An 18,984-nucleotide genomic window follows, 5' to 3' on the forward strand; every position below is an offset into this window, starting at 1 on the left:
GAGTGAATAATAACATCTCTTTTATTAACAGACATCATGAAAATGTCGACAGTAACAAAAGTTTAGTCCATAAAAAAGTGGGGGTGTCGAGGCTCCTCCCACTAAATAACTTAACATAGACTGTTGCGCTGCGATCGTGAACGGACATTGATGCCGAAGGGCGGGGCTTATGGATCACATAATACAGAGAATCAAAAGAAACCTCCGACAAGCGTCTGACGGCTAACATGGACCAATCAACGTTACAGATTCTCTAACACCTAGCCTGGGTTCCATTATCATTGGGGGCCGAGTTATTTAGTGACAGGAAGCAGTTGGGGGAGGAGTTATGTACAGAGGGAGGGGGGCTCATAACCATGGATACAGTTTTCCACCAATCAGCTGCCTGAGGATGAAACCCCATCGTCCACAAATAAAGTTATTGTTTTTGTTCGTAAAAAAGAAAGTGATGTCATTCTCGGCAGGAAAATATGATCTTTAATGTGATGTAACGTCACAACTCATTTGATATTTTCTGACTCTTGGTTTGTTTTAATGTTTTTTGCTGCGATCATTGAAGAAAACATTTCACGCAGCAGGACAAACTATTTACTGATGTACCAGTGAAATATGATCCGTCATACCACGGTAGACCTCATGGTGGCGCAGTGACCAATGAGGAAAGACAGGAAACTGCTTTGATCGTGATCATCTGAGCATTTTATTTTGGTAAAGAAACTAAACTGGTTCTGGGTGAAAAATAATGCAGACTGACTTTTTATGAAGTTTGGTGAGAATTTCAGAATAAATTGCTTAAGTTGTGCACAAACGAGTCAAAATTGATGTTTTGTGGCACTTTTTGTTGATTGTAAACTTTAATATGTGGACGTCAGGGGTCAGACAGAGTTTAGGAAGGAACCTGTGTGTGTGTGTGTGTGTGTGTGTGTGTGTGTGTGTGGGGCAGTGTTTACGCCTCGCTCTCGGCGGTGGCGGGGGCGTTCGGAGGCTCCTCCTCCAGGATGGGGACGATCAGGTTGTCTTTAGACATCAGGTTGTACTTCATGACGAAGCGTGTGAAACGGTGACACAGGAAGGTCTCGTTCTGCGCACACACAAATACACACACTGTAACACACGTGTGTGTGCCCTGAGTGAATGGTGTGATCTGACCACATGGTTATCAAACCACAGAAATGGTTCCCGTGTGTCCTCCTTTGATGTGCTTGTGTTGCCATGTTGTGAAGTGTGTGTGTGTTGTGGCTGAGCTCACACACTCACCTCGTACTTGTCGAATATCTGGCGGTGGTGGAAATAGGCGTGAGAGAATATCCTGTAGATGCGGCGGCACACAGAGCCTAGCTTAGCCACAGACGACTCCTTAATGCTCACCCTGCACACACACACACACACAGGTTGTGTATCTTTCAGGTGAGGGAGAAGGGAACTTGATGTTTCAGATGTTTTGGTTAGCTTAGCACGTAGCGACCAGGCCCATCTATTTCTGTGTCTGACTGAATCGATAAACCTAATTTCTAATACAAGTCTTTCAAATTAAAAACACAGGGTTGTCCTGCGTGTCCCAGATGGTGTTGGCTCCTCCCACTCACTGACCTGCTGGGGAAATATTTGTTGCTGTTGAGGAGACAAGCAGCTCCATCCAGCGTGTGCCTGGTGTAGTCGATAGCTGGACACTACACAGACACACACACACACACACACACACTTTAGCTCTGAGCACTAACAAAAGAAGAAAAAAAACAAAGAAGAAGAAGTAGAGGAACCTCTTTGGGCGTCTTGTGGGCGGCGCAGAGGAAGATCCACTGCTCGGTGGCCGTCATCTGGGTGCACGTATCAGGGTGACACTCACTCTGTGGGACAAGCACTGGTTATTTGACACCAGCATCACTGAGCATGTGCTCTAGATCTAGTTTTCTATCTCTGTGATAAACGTTTAGTCTCACCTGTAGTTTAACGGCCAACCCGTTGAGCTCCAGACAGAACTGCCTGTGGACAGATGGAGCATTGATCAGTGATCAATGATCAATAATCAGTGTGAGCACTGCCTTCTACTACCTGAGGTGCTCGTATTTCCACACGCCCTCATCCTGACCCTCTGGAGGCTCCAGGATCTTATCTATGTTGGAACAGTCTGAGCGGATGTTCTGTTGGATGTACTGAAACACAGCGTCCACCAGGGGTCAGCACTGAGCTCAACATACACAGTTTACGTTAGAGGCTCTTTTTCATTCATAATGTCTTTTATTTTGGTAGTGAAATCATTGGGGTTTAAAAGACCAGGAAAATCTGCAGTCAATTTCTACAGGAACTAAATGTGGAAATTTCAGGAAATATTCAAAAATACAAGCTTTTCATGCGAGTGATTTATTGGAATTATTTGAAAATGAAAGAACTGATGCTGGAATAAATTTTACTGTTAAAGGACAACCTTTAATATGGAAAATGTTACTTTATTTCCCATAGAAAGTTTCTAGCTTATGGTTTTTTTAATTGATTATTTTGAATAGATGCTAATATTTATAAATAAATATTTATATGATAAATTTATTGATGCAGACTAAAAAGACAGTGTTAACATTAGCTCACCTGTTGGACTATGTTATTGGTAGCATTAGCATTAACTCACCTGTTAAGATTGTGCTAGCATTAGCTCACCTATTGGACTGTGGTAGCATGAGCATTAACTCACCAGTTAGACTGTGCTAGCATTAGCATTAGCTCACCTATTGGACTGTGCTAGCGTTAACATTAGCTCACCTATTGAACTATGTTATTGTTAGCATTACCTCACCTGTTGGACTGTGCTAGTGTTAGCATTAGCTCACCTGTTGGACTGTGCTAGTGTTAGCATTAGCTCACCTGTTGGACTTTGCTAGTGTTAGCATTAGCTCACCTGTTGGACTGTGCTAGTGTTAGCATTAGCTCACCTGTTGGACTGTGCCAGTGTTAGCATTAGCTCACCTGTTGGACTGTGCTAGTGTTAGCATTAGCTCACCTGTTGGACAGCTAGCGTGCTGTCCATCTCCTCAAAGGACTCATCAGGCCAGTTGTAGAAGTCCTAAACACACAGAGATCACAGCTGGTTAGTTTAGTTAACCTGTTAACTAGTTAGCTAAACTAGCAGCACTGCTGTCATGTAAATGATTTTAAGTTTATCATAAACCAACTATTAGACCTGTTAATATAACCAACATAAACCAACTAACCAAGTTAACTCACCTAGTCACACATTAACAGAAGAAATGAACCATCCACAGGTTAATGAGAGTTAATAAACATAATAATGCAGTTAAAGGTGCAGTCTGCAACTCTTATAAAAGTGACTTTTTGTCATATTTATAAAGCTGTCACTATGTAAGGACAGCTTTATATTAAACTAGAAGTTTGTGTGAAAAAAACAGGCTCAATAAGCCCCGCCCCCTGTTGCTCCTGCAGCCTCTGGCAGATTGCCAGAATGCACCGCGACCGAGAAAAAAGAACCAATCAGAGCCAGGATTGTGTTTGATGGACTGTCTGACAGCTGTTGCTCACAGGCCCCGCCCCTTTCTCTGAGCTAGAGCACCATCTTTTTAACAGTGTATGGTCTGCTGCTTGATTTACATTATGTTTGAGAGAAGCGCTGCAGTAATATACTTTTAACAGAGCATGTTATATTATTGTGATGTTGCTGTCTGGCTAACGTTAGCTTGTTAGCTCCTCTGAGGGAGGGACTTTGGAAAGTTTGGAGGCAGGGCAAGAGAGCAGCAGGGAGGGAGGGAGGGAGGGGGAAACGAGGGATCTGAGAGTTGCGGACTGCACCTTTAACTAACCTGTGTGTCTGTCCTTTAACCAAAATAACTAGGTTAACTAGCTCTAGGTTGGAAGTACTTTAAACACATTAGTTAGACTGCCCATCAACCTTAACCTCCAACAAGTTAAATCATCATTACAAAGACTAACTAACCCATCTATAACTAGCAATAGACCTGTTAACACAATAATACACAATAAGCATCAAGTCACTGATAGTTACCTGATAACCAGACTACAACTAACACTAACACGATCACTCATATTAGTTAACTAATGGCACTCGTAATAACTAGTCAGGTCAGATTAACCATAAGAACAAACGCATCAGTAAAAGTTATCCAACCCTAACTAGTCTAACTAGCTCTATGAGCAGGTTATAGGATTACAGTGATGATTGAGTGGGTAGTTAGTGTTAGGTAATGGTTAACTAACCCAACAAAGGGACTTTAACCTACAACAATAACAGGTTAACTAACAGGTCAGCTTAGCTATGGGTTAACTGACAGGTAACCATAACAACCACTAACTAGCTGTATTAGGCTAACTAGCCGTTAGCTCAGGCCCATATTAGGACTAGATGGGAATGTGGTGGATAATAATGTGAAGGTGAGTTTGCATTGGTTAATGAGTTACTAATTATAAGATATCTAAATAATGTTAAAGCTCGTTAGCTTCATGACGTCAGAGAGGATGCGACTACTTCCTGTGTGTGTGTGTGTTACCTGTCAGTATTAACACACATTCTCACACACGCGCACTCACTCACATACGCGCACCTGTGTGAACAGGTTCAAATCGGTTCACAGACGTTAGTCCGGACCTGTCACCGTCAACAACAGCCCAGGCATTAGACGGAGCCCGGGCTAATGTTACCACTCCTTCCTGATTGGGCTGTCCGTCGCTAAAAGCCGGGGAAACGTCCCGCGGCCTCGGACACCGCGGGGCGGGGGTCCGTGGCAGTGTGTGCGGGGCTTATTCAGGCAGCTCCCGGGCAGACACTCACCTTAGCCTTAGTCCCAGGCCGGTTCCTCCGGAGAACTGCAGTACCCTCCGCCATGACCATCGCGACAGAATGCCCGGATGAGCCTCAGCTACAGTGACGGAGAAACCCGAGTGAAGCCGAACGGACACGAACATCCCCGAAGATCAGTGTCAGCACGACCTGTGGGACTAAAAGGGTTGGAAATATGGGGTACAAAAAAATATCATTAAAAATAATTAATTATATAATTGAATAAATAAATATATAATTGCACAAATAAATACATTTTTAAATATTTGTTTACGTTTTTACCATATTTTTATATTTATTTATATTCCTCAATTATGCATTCTTTTTATATGCATTTATTATAGTTTATTACTAAATAAATCATTCACGTCAAAAATTCCCTTATCTGCCGTACTCTCAGATTCAGGGCTTTTAAATCATTGGTTCTGTCCCAACCAGGGGCATGTGTGCACAAAATAAGGGCTAAACATTCAATTCAATTCAACTTTATTTATATAGCGCAAATTACAACAGTCATTTCAGTGCGCTTAACAAATTATAAAGTTCATAGTAAGAAAGAAAGAAACCAACAAGATCCACATGAACAATTCATTAATCATTTTGTATCTGTTAAAATATGTTTTCGTCTTTTTTCAAATCCGACCACAATCACTTGGTTTTACCTCAGGTGACAGATTGTTGACAGATAACTGGATTTAGTTAAATAAATTATATTTGTAATTAATACAAAAATCAGGCCCGTTGATATGGGGGGGCACGGGGGGGGGGCGCTCCGCTCCGCCCAGCACAAGCATTGTGCCCAACCACTTGTGCCACAGGTTTTTCATTTTTTTATTTTAAAAAAACAACGAGAGTTGTCGTGTGTTGGCACACAGGTGCTCATCCATGTCAGAGGGTGATGTCATTAATTTCTCAAAGACATTTTAGTTAATATGCAACGTTTATCTATAATGTTAATTTCAACCAGGCAGTTTTGATCTGTGAAAACCTCTGACCCAGTGGTTTTCAACCTTCAGCCCGCGACCCCCAAAATAAAGGTTCCAGAGGCTGAGGAGTGGACCCCCCTGTAGCTGAAGGTGGTTGAACACAGATGTGTGTGTGTTCTGGATGAACTGTAACATCATTATAGTGTAATGTTTTTTTTTTAAAAAAGCTAATTGTTATAAAAATGTGAAAGTGTTTTTACTTTATGCCAATTATCAAATGAGTGCCTTTATATCTGAGCCCGTTTTATTGAGTATGGAATTGTCAGTGATGCTAAAAAAAAAAAAAAAAAGTAAACTAATAATTGTGCCGACCCACACTTTTCACAGCCCCCCTAAAGACTGAATACAATGACTAAGTTGAAGATGTCGCTAAATCAATGAGTAATAAAATATAAAACTAAATTAGTTTATAGTTGACACGATTCATGGTTTCTCTGATTATTTTGCTTTCTGCTGGGGGCCGGATTGGATGCTTTAAATGGCCATGTTTGGCCCCCAGGCCTCTAATTTGACACTTACTTAAAACATGAAACAAGTGCTGCAAATGCATTTTATAGCTTATCTAAAGTAAAACTATCTATAGTCGTCGTTCCAAGCACTTCATCATAGTAATGATACTGCCCACTTTTTAAATCAAACTGACATCTAATGTGTAAATCTATATGAACACAGATATAAACCTAGTAGAATTACCACATCCAAGTAGTTTCATATCAAATCATGAGAATTAAACTAAAATGATCTAATGCTGGTTGTATGAAACTGAATTTAAACCGAAATAAGAGACTCTTTGACCGTTAAAAATAAAACATTTATTCAAATTCTGTCCCAAAGCAACTGTTTAATTAAAGTAGATGTTTAACAGACTTATCACTGCATGTGTGTGAGACAAAACCAGAACAGTTGTTTATTTGTTGCTTTGTTCACATTTGTTTAGGATACAAATTAGTCCTTGTAAAGGTAATGTTTGTACTCATTACTTTAGAACTGTGTGTGTGTGTGTGTGTGTGTGTGATATAAAATGGTTATCACACAGATCAAAGCAGGGTTCATGGTCTGAATCATAAACGTTGTCGGCTTTATTCCAGTAACAAAAACATGATTGGAATTATTTACAGTCGGAAAAACGTACAAAAGAAAAAAAAAAAACACAGAGAAAAGTTCACTCCACATATTTTCCCAGGATGTCACCGTCACGGAACAGGAAGTAGTCCTGCAGGTGGAAGCAGACGTTAGTGGTACATCAGTTTAGAACTAAGAGAGCAACTTGTACAGGGATCATAACAACATTCTGACATGTTAAAGTGTTGTGAAGAATCCAAACCACCACATTGTGTTTGTTTACATTTGAACAATGTAAACAAACATCTGTGGACAGGCGTGAGACTTATAGTCCAGATAATTCTGTTGACAGTAACTGAGCATCACCTTGTCCTCCAGCACCACCTTCGTTCCTCCGTACTCAGGAAGCAGAACCTTCTCCCCAACCTTCACACTGAGCGGCTGCACAACACCTTTCTACGCACACACACACACAATGTTGTTGTTTTGGTTTGACTGGTGATCATGTTATCTTGTGACTGGTTTCTGATTATCATCATTGTGTGTGTGTAGTTCACCTGGTTAACCTGTGGTTAGCTGCTTTCTATTGGTGAACCTGATTAAATACCTGGTTAATAGCTCCTGGTCCCACTGCGACCACGGTGGCCTGCAGCACTTTTCCCTGAGCTTTGTCTGGCAGCATGATTCCTCCTTTAGTTTTGGTCTCTGCCATCAGACGTTCCACCAGGACACGGTCGAACAGAGGGAGGAACTTCCTGAAGGCCTGATGGTGACAGGAAGTAGTAGACATTTTATCAACAGATAGCTTCATTACTGTGTTGGAGTCTGTGCACAGAAAAGAGATTAGAACCATGTTTACCAGTGCAGCACATGGGGAGGTAATGGGTGGAAAAGACTTAAATGAACTGGATCAGATTCATCTTTGTTAGAAATGTATAACAAATAGTGATAAATTATATAAATCCTGCATATTTGTTCATAGATTGGCTTTATTTGTTATGTTAAGTGTTGTGGTTAGTTTCAAAAAGTCATAGAAGGTGATCATGATGATTTAGACGTTAAAAATCAACGTGTTGAGCTCAGGCTGTGAATCAGTGACTAAACACACACGAGTTAAACATTTGTCACACACAGATTTACAAGGACAGCTGCAGTCGGACAGAGACAGATGGGCAGGAGGACAAGGTTGTCTGGAGGACAAGGACTGGGAGGAGGGGCTTTGTTTACACAGCAGATCAACCAACATTAAACACCCTTAGATCAGCTCAACAACGTCCTTAAACCTTTTATTTCATTACATTCTAATCTTTTCCTTACAATCACACAATTTAACGACTTCTTACATTCCTATTTTAATTTACTTTAGAAATACCTTTATTAGCATTATTGTTGTGATAAATATTCTATTATCTCAATTGTTCCTCATTTACAGTCCTGTGGTGCTGCTGGAGATGAAATGATGAATCAATGTGGGCCCAATCACTGTTTAAAGCGTAGTCACAAGATGACATGTTCACCAGTCAAACCATAACACCAACTGTATCTAAGATAGCATGATGACGAGCTCAGCCATGACATTAATAAGCCAGGAGTACCAAGAGACAGTCACAGGATAACATGATGACCAGTCTATCTATAACACTATCAGACCATAAGCTGATTGAAGGAAGGATCACAAAATAACATGATTACTAGTTAAGCTGTAACACAGAGACAGTCACAGGATAAGATGACGACCAGTCCAAACGCAACACTAATATACTGTCACCTAAAAGATTACATGATTCCCAACTGATACGATCAATAAATAACTTTGAATCAATTAAAAATGGTAACATTTTCCTCCCAAAATGTTTACTCTATAATAGAGGCGTCCAATAATATCTGCCCACCGATATTATCGGACTAACGTTAATATAGAATCTGCTGTTAATTCAACATTGTGCAGATTTTGCACTTTTTATGTTTCAATAATGTGAACATAATAATAATGATAATAACATATTAGGTATATGCAAAATAACCATCAACTGATTTATACAATGGATAATGTCTTCTCTGTATAAAATAAAATCCTAAATAAATAGTAACAAGAATATGAAATTAATAAATATGTATTAGCAGAATTAAAATACAAAAAATAATGTGCTTATGTAAATAGATACATCTAATTCATTGCATGTAAATAATATCATGTAATTACGACTTTTTTAATCAAAGCTGTGAATTATTATAAGTAAAATTATAATGTTTAAACGTCTTATGAACCTTTGACAATTTTTAATTTAAAATAAATATGCTTTTATTAACACGTGCACAAAGAGTGAGTACTTTGGCAGGAATTTTAATCCTAAACTGTTTGTTTTCCAAATAATAAATAAATAAATGCTCCCGGATCGTTGAGTCGCGCTTGTATGGATGATTTGATCCGAATCAATGATCTGATTAAAGTGTTACATGAAGGTGTTTGTCTCTCTGACCTTGTGGATGGACGACGTTAAACGCAGCAGACAGAGCTAGCAGCTGCTAATGTGCGTGTTTACGGCTAAATACAAAGTAAATAACTGATATAACACCTCAGACTGTGAGCAGAGGATATAAATAATAAGTTAAAAGCGTTAAAATAAAAAAGTCTTACCATTCTGAGGACGTGAGAGAAGACTGAGCCGGCGTGTCTGACACTGACTCCACGTGAGGAAACCTCCAGAAGGCGCATGCGCAGTAGCGACACGACCTTACTAAATGCGCAAAACCATGATTAAAACTGCGTTTAAAAACAACAAAAAACCCCAAAATACGGTGAGAAAATATTAAATGTATTTTTTAAAAACCAAATGATTATATAATAAACTTAAATTGGCTGTTTAATGTGAGCGTAATATTGCACAATCTCAACTTTGACCTTTCCATCCTCCAATGGCACGGCAGGAAATTTCTAGAAGCCTGCGCCCGGGAACGAGCATAATCATAATATATACACAAATCATCCGCTTAAAAACAACCGTAGCGCTCTCTTTACGCACATTTAGCACTTTTAAGTGTTTGACTGAGTGTTATGTATCAGGATTTGTTTTTGTAGGGTGTGTATTAGACGAGTTTAGTGAGAGTTGTGTGTGTTATGCGGTTCCGGGGCGGGGCGGACGTAAGAGTCCATGTGCGGTGTCACAGTTATATCATTCAGTGTCCGAGCAGCAGCAGCAGCAGTTGTTCATTCAGCCTTTTCAGCTCCTCTCCTCCGGCTAGCAACAGGTGAGCCATGAACACACGCACCTTTAACACATTTATCAACCTTTATTCACATTTATAAACCTCTAGTCACAGCCATTCATCTGCACACGTCGTGTTAAATTTAGTTCGTGTATGTGCGGGACCGGACCCGTTTCACTGTGACACAGCGGATTTTTATCACCGATAAACGGTTGAATAATCTGTGTTACTCCCGTTTCAACTGGTATTTACTGGAAACGGTTGGTTTGATCAAACTTTACAGGTGTCCGCACGTTTTGACCTTGTCACGCGCCCTGAAGAACCCACGTGGGTAGGGTGGGAGACCGGAAATGCTTCCCATCAGGGATAATCTAAGGTCACACAAGGCATAGGTTTAATCCAGTAAAAGCTGATTGTGTGATTTTTATTTAAATTATTAAAAGTCCTGAAATTTCAAAGTCATGATCACAAGATGCAAAAGTCAGAATTATGTGATGCTGTAGTTGTAATTTTGAATTAAAGTCTGAATAATGACATGAAAAGACCTGATGTGTCAAAACCTGATAACTAATCCAATCCTTACACCCGCTGGTACAAAACCAGACTTCATTCTAGGTTATACAGCCCTAATTATTGGATATAAAGTATCTGCTCTCTATCATGTGTTTAGAATTATCATAAAATTAATGTTAGAATATAAATAATAATTTATTAAACACCAAAGTTGTATTTTTTTCACTGTTGTGCCCTCTCTGTCTCCTCTCCTGCAGTCATGTTTCGTTTGCCCACGGTCATGAGGCAGGTGAGGCCCGTGTGTAGAGCGCTCGCTCCTCATCTGACCCGATCCTACGCCAAGGACGTGAAGTTTGGCGCCGACGCTCGAGCTCTGATGCTGCAGGGAGTCGATCTGCTGGCAGACGCCGTGGCCGTCACCATGGGCCCCAAGGTTGGTCCACCCAAAAAATAACATGTAGCACTTAGCAGTCACAAGATAACATGATCACCAGTGGAACCATAACATCATCTGCTACAATGTGTCAGTAATGAGTCCAAAGATAGCTTGGTTACTAGTTAAACTAAACAGTCTGGTGCAAGTGCTCAATGTGTTAACTTGTCACAACATAGCATGACCGCTAGTAGAACCATGACACCTGGAATAAACACCTAATCTGTCAAACCAGTCACAATAAATGTGATTACCAGTAGAACTGTATCACCAACTCATGAAAGTGCTCATGTCAGAAACATGTCACAAGATAACATGGTCACTAGTTGGAGCCTAACACCGACTTAGTGTCAAAGTTCAGCATCTTCCAAAAGATCACGTCGCTCACACACAGGCACCGTGCTGATGACCTTGTGCTGGTTTCAGGGTCGTACTGTGATCATCGAGCAGAGCTGGGGGAGCCCTAAGGTGACCAAGGACGGGGTGACGGTGGCTAAAAGCATCGACCTGAAGGACAAGTACAAGAACATTGGAGCCAAGCTGGTGCAGGATGTGGCCAACAACACAAACGAAGAAGCCGGCGACGGCACCACCACTGCCACCGTACTGGCCCGCGCCATCGCCAAGGAGGGCTTCGACAACATCAGCAAAGGAGCCAACCCCGTGGAGATCCGCCGCGGCGTCATGATGGCGGTGGAGTGTGTCATCAATGAGCTGAAGGAGCTGTCCAAGCCCGTCACCACCCCCGAGGAGATCGCTCAGGTAGGAGGGGCTTAAAGGGGGCTTAGAGAGATTTGATAGGAGGATCTTAGAGAGAGGGGCTCAGGTAGGAGGGGCTTAGAGAGACTTGGTAGGAGGAGCACAGGGAGGAGGGGCTCAGTAAGTAATTTTTACTTGTAAAGCACTTTTCACAGATATGAACCACAAAATGCTGTACAAACATTTCAGTTTCTTACCGTCAAAAGAAACGTGAAAAGAAAATCACATACAACATGGGAGGACAATAACGGGAGAACTGTGGGTTGCCATGGGAGGTACCCCTTATTTAGATGAAAAGTGGGAGAGTGGGAAAGGATTTCCAGCCGCTGGGGGATGCAGCCACTTTCGGGTGCGCCATGACGCTTCCCTAAGGCCGGAGGGGGGGTGGGGGGCGGACAGACTCCAAGTTGGTTTCAATTCCGCGTAAACGATCCAAAAGCAGCTCCTGCTTGTTCAGTTCATTCATTACATGAGTCTGAGTGTTGAGAGCCCAGCCCCATCCTTCAGAAATGACTGGCAGCCTTCCCAAAACAGTTGCCATCATAATACGGACTTTGCGATTGGTCGGAAAGCTGCCAGCTTCAATCAGCAGCATGACTGCTAACATAATTTTAATCATGTAGATGACCTCCACGTCTTCCATGTAAAGAATCGACAAACAACTCACCACTTGTTCTGAGGGTCCAGTGCATATCCAGCTGCAAATGTCCTGCTTGGACATGCAGACTCACCACTGCCCGATCGTTTTGTCAAAAAAAAAAATTGTCAATTGCATTGAGATCAATTCCATAATTCCAGTTTTGGATGAGAATGCAAAGAGAGGCTCCTATTATATTCACCAGATATGGGTGGGATGTGAGGGAGCAGAGAAAAATGTGACCGCCTTCGTCGAGTAGCAGAAGAGAATGCTCAGGTAGGAGGAGCTTAGAGAGGCTCAGGAGGTTTCTCTGTATTTTTGTTTGAACAACCACACAAAGTTTACAAATTGTGTCATACAACACAATTTGGCAGGTAAAATAATGAAGTAAATGGATGTCTGTGGTCTGAGTCATCTTTCTTAAAAGAGAACTCAGAAATAAATATAAATAATGAACTTTATGAAGTGAGTCCTTGTCTCTCTGAGGCTGAAAACTGTATATTAAGATAAATGTGAATGAAATAAACATGGAAAAATAGAGAATAAATATATTTCTTCCTTTGAGGTTCATATCACCCTCTTTTCTATGTAAGTTTCAAAATAATGATCATACAACACAAATGAAAATTTACTGTAGTTATAGTTGATGCACTTACAAATTAAACTTAGATGAACCATAGACTGTAAAAAGAAAGGACAGGACAAGCTCCCTGGTAGTGAAGTTTTTGTTAGAGCTCCCCCTGCTGACTGGCTGCAGTATAGGTCATAAACCCCGCCTCCGCAATGATAACAGATGGGATGTGGGTCATAATTTTTTCTAAACCTAAACTCTGCTGTGATCATTATTTATTATCACCCTACATTGTGTTCAAGTGCTCATTTTTCTGTGAACTTTGTTTTAAATCTGTTATTTGAACAGGATTTTAACATCATATGACAATGATTGACAGCCTTGCATCTTGCGTAGCTCTCTCTGTGATTAGCAGTTACGTCGTGAAGGAAAGCTGAGACGCCATTTAAATTTTCCGTTCAGTTTTTTCCTCTTTTTTGAGCTGTAAAATGAGTTGTTCTGCAGTAAACTGTTCTAAGGGGTCTTTGTAGCATGAAAAATACTTATGTTCTTGGCGTAGGTGGGCTGTGTAACTCATCAGGGCAGTACGCTAAATGGGTGGGACGTCTTTCTAGGGCTCCTCCCACCAGACCCTACTGCGGAGACTCTGGCTCTAAATGATGTCAAATTTGCAAGATGGCAGCTCCATATTTTGGCTTTAAGAACGTTGAGTGGAACAGATACAGTGCACGCCCTCTGAGATGGACTTAAAGAAATTTCTTAGACAACCTGAGCTTCTTTTTTCTGCTCATTTCCCACAAAAACCTTTTATCTTCACATTCCAAATTAAAAAACTAATCAAATCTTCTCAAATAACAATGACTATATAGAAAAGAACAAGAAGACTCTGCTGAACAGGGTTTATGTATTTAATTCTGATCTTTTCTTTCCTATTCAAATTAATTTATAAAAAATGATCCGAGGTTAAGAGGTTTTTTAATGTTTTATTTTGTAAATCTTGCAGTGGGAGGAAGTAATGCTGATGTTTTCCAGGTTGCCACCATCTCTGCCAACGGAGACGTGGAGATTGGAAACATCATCTCCAACGCCATGAAGAAGGTCGGCCGCAATGGAGTCATCACCGTCAAGGTCAGGGCTGCTCTTACTTCCTGTTTATAAAATAAAAGCCTCCTTCTTGCCTAACAATGGATGTTGTGTCTCAGGACGGGAAAACTCTACACGATGAGCTGGAGATCATCGAAGGAATGAAGTTTGACCGCGGTTACATCTCTCCTTACTTCATCAACACGGCCAAAGGTCTGAATAATAACCTAGCACACACACACACACACACCCACACGCTTTACTCTACAAGGAACCATTTAACCTCATCTCACCTGGATTAGTCCTCCTTGAGCGTTAAAAACATTTTCTATGAAGACAATACAGTGTATTGCATTATATAGAGTTACAATTATATAGAATGTTTAATTTAATTTATATTGGTCATGTAAATGGAAACTTAAAAACAGTTAAAAATAAAATAAAACAGTATCTTCATCTTCAAATTCTTACACATCTCAGTTTATATGAACACAATGTTTATAAAGTAGATTTTTATAGTTAATTTATATGAAAGTCTATAAAAAGTAACATGAATATGATAACACATGATCATGTGATCAACACATGCTAATTACTCATTTCTTGCCACACATAAAACATACATATTTAACCTGTACATTGGTGGTTAAATGAATCTGTTCCCACACAATTAAAATCTGTATTTTCTTCCAGAAATAGTGTTTTTGTTGGTTTAGTTTCTTACCAGGGATTTAAAACTTAAGGTTAGTCACAGGTGGAGGAAAGTTGATGGTCTGTAGATGTTGTAGGAAAGTGCTGAGTCATTGTACAACGTGATTTATTTTAGGTTAATAAATTGTTATATCTTGATTTCTTTTGTCATTAATCATTAATAGACTCTGTTAAAAAAAAAAAAAAAAACTTTATTTCAACAGTTTTTTAAAGCTATAGGGAGCCATTGTATAAGAGTCAAAGAGCCACATTAGGCCCCAGAGCCACAGGTTGCAGACTTCTAAGTTAGAGGAACTGTGTGTGTGTTTCAGGTCAGAAGGTAGAGTTTCAGGACGCCTACCTCCTGCTGAGTGAGAAGAAGATCTCCAGCGTGCAGAGCATCGTTCCCGCTCTAGAAATTGCCAACCAGCACCGCAAACCTCTGGTGATCGTAGCGGAGGACGTGGACGGAGAAGCTCTGAGCACGCTGGTTCTCAACAGGTGGGTCAGCAGAGCTTGGAAGATCTTAAAATTAGATCTGGACCCAGAAACCTAAGTGTGATCAGGACAGAGTAGGGCTGGGCAATATATCAAGTTTTCCTTTTTTGGTGATATAGAAAATTACAATATCCCCTTTATCAATATTTATTAAAATACTCGTTAAGTGTCACTGCTTCTCAGAACAGCATAAAAAGCAATGTTTATGAATGTCCCATTGTTTATTTTTGGTGTTTTGTACATTTTTCTGTAATTTTGGACTTTTTTCGGAGTTGTTTAGTGTATTTTTTTTGGTATGTATGTTCTTGGATTTTTGTTTTTCTGTTATATATTTCTCTTGTCCTGTTGTTGTGTATTTTTCCATTCATTTGTAGGTTTTGGTGTCCCTTAAGTATGTGGTCTTTTGTGTATTTCTCTGTTAATTTGTGTTTTTGTTGTAATTTTGGGTATTTTTTGCTGTTATTTTCTGCATTTACTCGTGGGTGCTGCTAGTTGTCCATGATTGTGATACACGCACAAGTTACAAAATTTTTTTAACCAATCTTAAAGCATCGTGATGTTGTTTTAACCTTTGACATTTTGCATCAGCAAATTAAACCCTGAATTGTCTTTCTTTTCAGACTTTAATTGAATTAAAATTGAGATTTATATCATATCGCCATTTTGTGTGTGTGCGCCCCCCTCAGGCTGAAGGTGGGACTGCAGGTGGTGGCGGTTAAAGCTCCAGGGTTTGGTGACAACAGGAAGAACCAGCTGAAGGACATGGCTGTGGCCACTGGGGGCGCTGTGAGTCTGAAGGAGCCATGGTGGTGTGTGGTTCACGCTTTAAGCCCCGCCCCCTGACCCTGTGCTCTCTGTCCTCAGGTGTTTGGTGACGAGGCCATTGGGCTGGTCCTGGAGGACATCCAGCCCCATGATTTTGGTAAAGTGGGAGAGGTCCAGATCACCAAGGACGACACGCTGCTGCTGAGGGGGGGCGGCAGCCCGGCCGAGGTGGAGCAACGAGCCAATGAGATCGCAGAACAGCTGGAGAACACGACCAGTGACTACGAGAAGGAGAAGCTGAATGAGAGGCTCGCTAAGCTGTCGGATGGAGTCGCTGTGTTGAAGGTACCAAGAAAGCCAACGCTTTAGATCATTTACAAACGTTTTTATAACCAACGTTTGCTCATTAAAGCTAGGGTAGGTAATTTTCTCCAGATACACTTTAGAAGTTTTTGGTTGAAGTTGTCTTTATGTCCTGACAGAGATGTAGATCTTATGTTATCTGTAGCAGCTGTAAATCTTTAATAACTTTGACCAATGAAAAGACTTCTTTTTTTTTTTTTTTAAACCAATCACGTCTCCCTGCTCAGATTAGAAGTATTAGGGTTGTTTATCTCTTTGGGATAGACTATTCAATTCAAAAATTATATATTTAAAAAAACTAACAAAACAGAATGATTCAAACCGATTCTATGGTTATATTTGGTAATATAAACTTTAATCTTACATTTTAAAATAAAGAAACCAATTCTTTAAAAGATGACATTCTTATAGTATATATATATATATATATACTGTATATTTATATAATATAGTATCAAATTAGTAAAAGACCGTGTATCCATGTAAAAAGACAAATAACAGAATCATATGTCAAATGCATTTATTTTTAGACATGGACCCAAATAAAGACTAGCTAAGTTGGTTGGGATAATATTAAAAATTAACAAAAATAAATAAAGAACAGATGTCTTGGCTTTCAGTCCAATCAAAAATAGAAAATAAATAAATAAAAATGGTGCATTATTTACAGTAAACTGTCACATTACTTATTCTGTTAGTATTTCATTATCATGAAAAGCCATAAAACGTGTTATTGATGCCGTAATATCTTTAGCTCGCGAAGTTAGCGATAATGTTAGCGTCACCCAGTGTGTGTCATTAGCATTAACGACGTGATTCTGCTGCTTGTTCTGAGGCTGGAGAAATTCACCGTGCTCGATGAGTCGGATGCTGTTGGATTGTGAGAGTGGAGGAGAGGATGGATCACATCTAAACTCTTAAAACTTCTCTCTCAGATCGGAGGAACCAGTGATGTGGAGGTGAACGAGAAGAAGGACCGTGTGACTGATGCTCTGAATGCCACGCGGGCGGCGGTGGAGGAGGGAATTGTCCCTGGGGGGGGCTGTGCTCTGCTGCGATGCATCCCAGCGCTGGATGGCCTCCAGACATCCAATGCTGACCAGAAGATTGGTGAGTGAGGGTTGTATGTTCTCCCTCCTAAGGCTTCAGCTTAGTGAACGGTGGCTCTGCCCCCTTTCAGGAGTGGAAATCATTCGACGAGCACTGAGAATTCCCGCCATGACCATCGCTAAGAACGCTGGTGTGGAGGGTTCACTGGTGGTTGAGAAGATCCTCCAGGGCACGTCGGAGATTGGGTACGACGCCATGCAAGGGGAGTACGTCAACATGGTGGAGAAGGGCATCATCGACCCCACCAAGGTATGGTCACGCCCCCTCACCTGCTCATTGGATAGGACAGTGTTTCTCAAATAGGGGTACGCAATGGCACTACAGGGGGTACAGACAGGAAATATTAACAAATAATCTATTCAGGAGCCACAAAATCAGGGTTTTTCAACTGGGTCGGGAAATTTCTGTTACTTGAGCCTGAAAGGTTTGAGAATTACTGGTAAAGTAGATGCAGTGACTAAAGACTCTCTCCACAGGTGGTCAGGACGGCGCTGTTGGACGCGGCTGGCGTGGCGTCGCTGCTTTCCACCGCGGAGGCCGTTGTCACGGAGATCCCTAAAGAGGAGAAGGAGATGCCAGCGGGAATGGGAGGAATGGGCGGGATGGGTGGAATGGGAGGAGGAATGGGGTTCTAATGCCTTCCTTTGACTTTGGACGAACTGAACATCGGCCGCGTGAAACCTAAGCTCCGCCCACCCAAGCTGACTGACTTTATTCACGCTGGAGCCGCACACGACCACAAGACGGATACAAACCAGAGTCTGGGTCTGATTTAACTGGAGAAGATGATTCCATCCACCTTAAACGCTTCATTTCTGACGCTTAACAAGTTACACTGAAAACGTAAAAACTTGAAACACATTCTGTTGGAATGAAGCGCCATCATGGTTTAATCAGATTAGGGGCGGAGCTTAACAGTCTGTCATTGTCTTTGTTTGATTGTTTTCTATTTCTTTTCTACACGTCATGGTGGTGACTTAAAGGTAATTAAAGTGTTTTTCTTACAGACAAGTGTTTTCTGAATGTTTACTCTGCTTTTTCACCATGTTACGCATGAAGCGGCCAGCAGGGGGTGGTATTCCTTCACAATATTTTCCATTTAAATGTCAAAATTAACTGATTTTTTCTTTGTTTTTTTTTAATTTAATAAATTGAGATTGTCAGAGTTCAGATTTGTCACTGCTTCACTTTAACTTGGATACACTCTCAAAGCGTAATGTGTTCTGTATTCCATTCCTAATTTACTTGGAGCAGGAATTGACAATCCTCAGGCCTATCTCATGGGCTCTTATTTTGATAGGGTGATGTTTGTGAATGGTTATAAAGTGCTTTAAACGATCTGTTCCACGTCACAAATAATTCTATTTGTAACTTATTACTAGAATACTGAAAAACAGCTCCACCCACTGGTAGAGATCTGAAAGTACAGCACTCCTTACCCTAAAGCTGCCTTCAAAATAAAAGTTGGGTTAAGGACTGAGGTGTAGATTATGCAGTATATTTATA

General features: G+C 40.8%; 2 protein-coding genes across 4 annotated transcripts; one reads left to right on the forward strand and one right to left on the reverse strand.

Annotated features, from left to right (window-relative positions):
- Positions 1–2: 2 nt before the first annotated feature.
- On the reverse strand, positions 3–9,568 carry LOC114455738 (MOB-like protein phocein). 3 transcript variants are annotated; one of them, XM_028437137.1, is made up of 9 exons: positions 9,488–9,568; positions 7,457–7,612; positions 2,993–3,055; positions 2,053–2,153; positions 1,941–1,983; positions 1,761–1,847; positions 1,591–1,670; positions 1,258–1,369; positions 3–1,081 (listed from the first exon to the last, which is right to left on the reverse strand). In XM_028437137.1, the coding sequence occupies exons 1-9, from the start codon at positions 9,563–9,565 to the stop codon at positions 947–949; spliced, it is 855 nt and encodes a 284-aa protein (XP_028292938.1). In that variant the 5' UTR covers positions 9,566–9,568; the 3' UTR covers positions 3–946. The 3 variants fall into 3 exon arrangements, with proteins under 3 accessions (XP_028292938.1, XP_028292936.1, XP_028292937.1); XM_028437135.1 differs by lacking the exons at positions 7,457–7,612; positions 9,488–9,568 and adding an exon at positions 4,793–4,932; XM_028437136.1 differs by lacking the exons at positions 3–1,081; positions 1,258–1,369; positions 1,591–1,670; ... (2 more) ...; positions 2,053–2,153; positions 2,993–3,055 and adding exons at positions 6,577–7,000; positions 7,216–7,305.
- A 372-nt stretch (positions 9,569–9,940) lies between these two features.
- Positions 9,941–18,486, forward strand: hspd1 (heat shock 60 protein 1). Its single transcript, XM_028435447.1, has 11 exons — positions 9,941–10,098; positions 10,827–11,002; positions 11,429–11,764; positions 14,002–14,097; positions 14,172–14,265; positions 15,075–15,243; positions 15,927–16,026; positions 16,105–16,350; positions 17,304–17,478; positions 17,549–17,727; positions 17,955–18,486. The coding sequence occupies exons 1-11, from the start codon at positions 10,002–10,004 to the stop codon at positions 18,111–18,113; spliced, it is 1,827 nt and encodes a 608-aa protein (XP_028291248.1). The 5' UTR covers positions 9,941–10,001; the 3' UTR covers positions 18,114–18,486.
- Positions 18,487–18,984: the final 498 nt, after the last annotated feature.

The sequence above is a fragment of the Gouania willdenowi genome, chromosome 21 (assembly GCF_900634775.1).
Source record: "Gouania willdenowi chromosome 21, fGouWil2.1, whole genome shotgun sequence".
In the NCBI taxonomy this organism is placed as follows: Eukaryota; Metazoa; Chordata; class Actinopteri; order Blenniiformes; family Gobiesocidae; genus Gouania; species Gouania willdenowi.

Excerpts from the sequence above, each read along its gene's own strand:
- LOC114455738 (XM_028437137.1), bottom strand. The coding sequence starts at position 9,565 with ATGCGCCTTCTGGAGGTTTCCTCACGTGGAGTCAGTGTCAGACACGCC. Across the intron at positions 2,154-2,992 it reads GCACGCTAGCTGTCCAACAG|TACATCCAACAGAACATCCG; the intron begins GTGAGCTAATGC and ends GCTGTGTTTCAG. Across the intron at positions 1,671-1,760 it reads CCCACAAGACGCCCAAAGAG|TGTCCAGCTATCGACTACAC; the intron begins GTTCCTCTACTT and ends GTGTCTGTGTAG.
- hspd1 (XM_028435447.1), top strand. The coding sequence starts at position 10,002 with ATGTGCGGTGTCACAGTTATATCATTCAGTGTCCGAGCAGCAGCAGCA. Across the intron at positions 14,266-15,074 it reads CTTCATCAACACGGCCAAAG|GTCAGAAGGTAGAGTTTCAG; the intron begins GTCTGAATAATA and ends TGTGTGTTTCAG. Across the intron at positions 15,244-15,926 it reads AGCACGCTGGTTCTCAACAG|GCTGAAGGTGGGACTGCAGG; the intron begins GTGGGTCAGCAG and ends CGCCCCCCTCAG.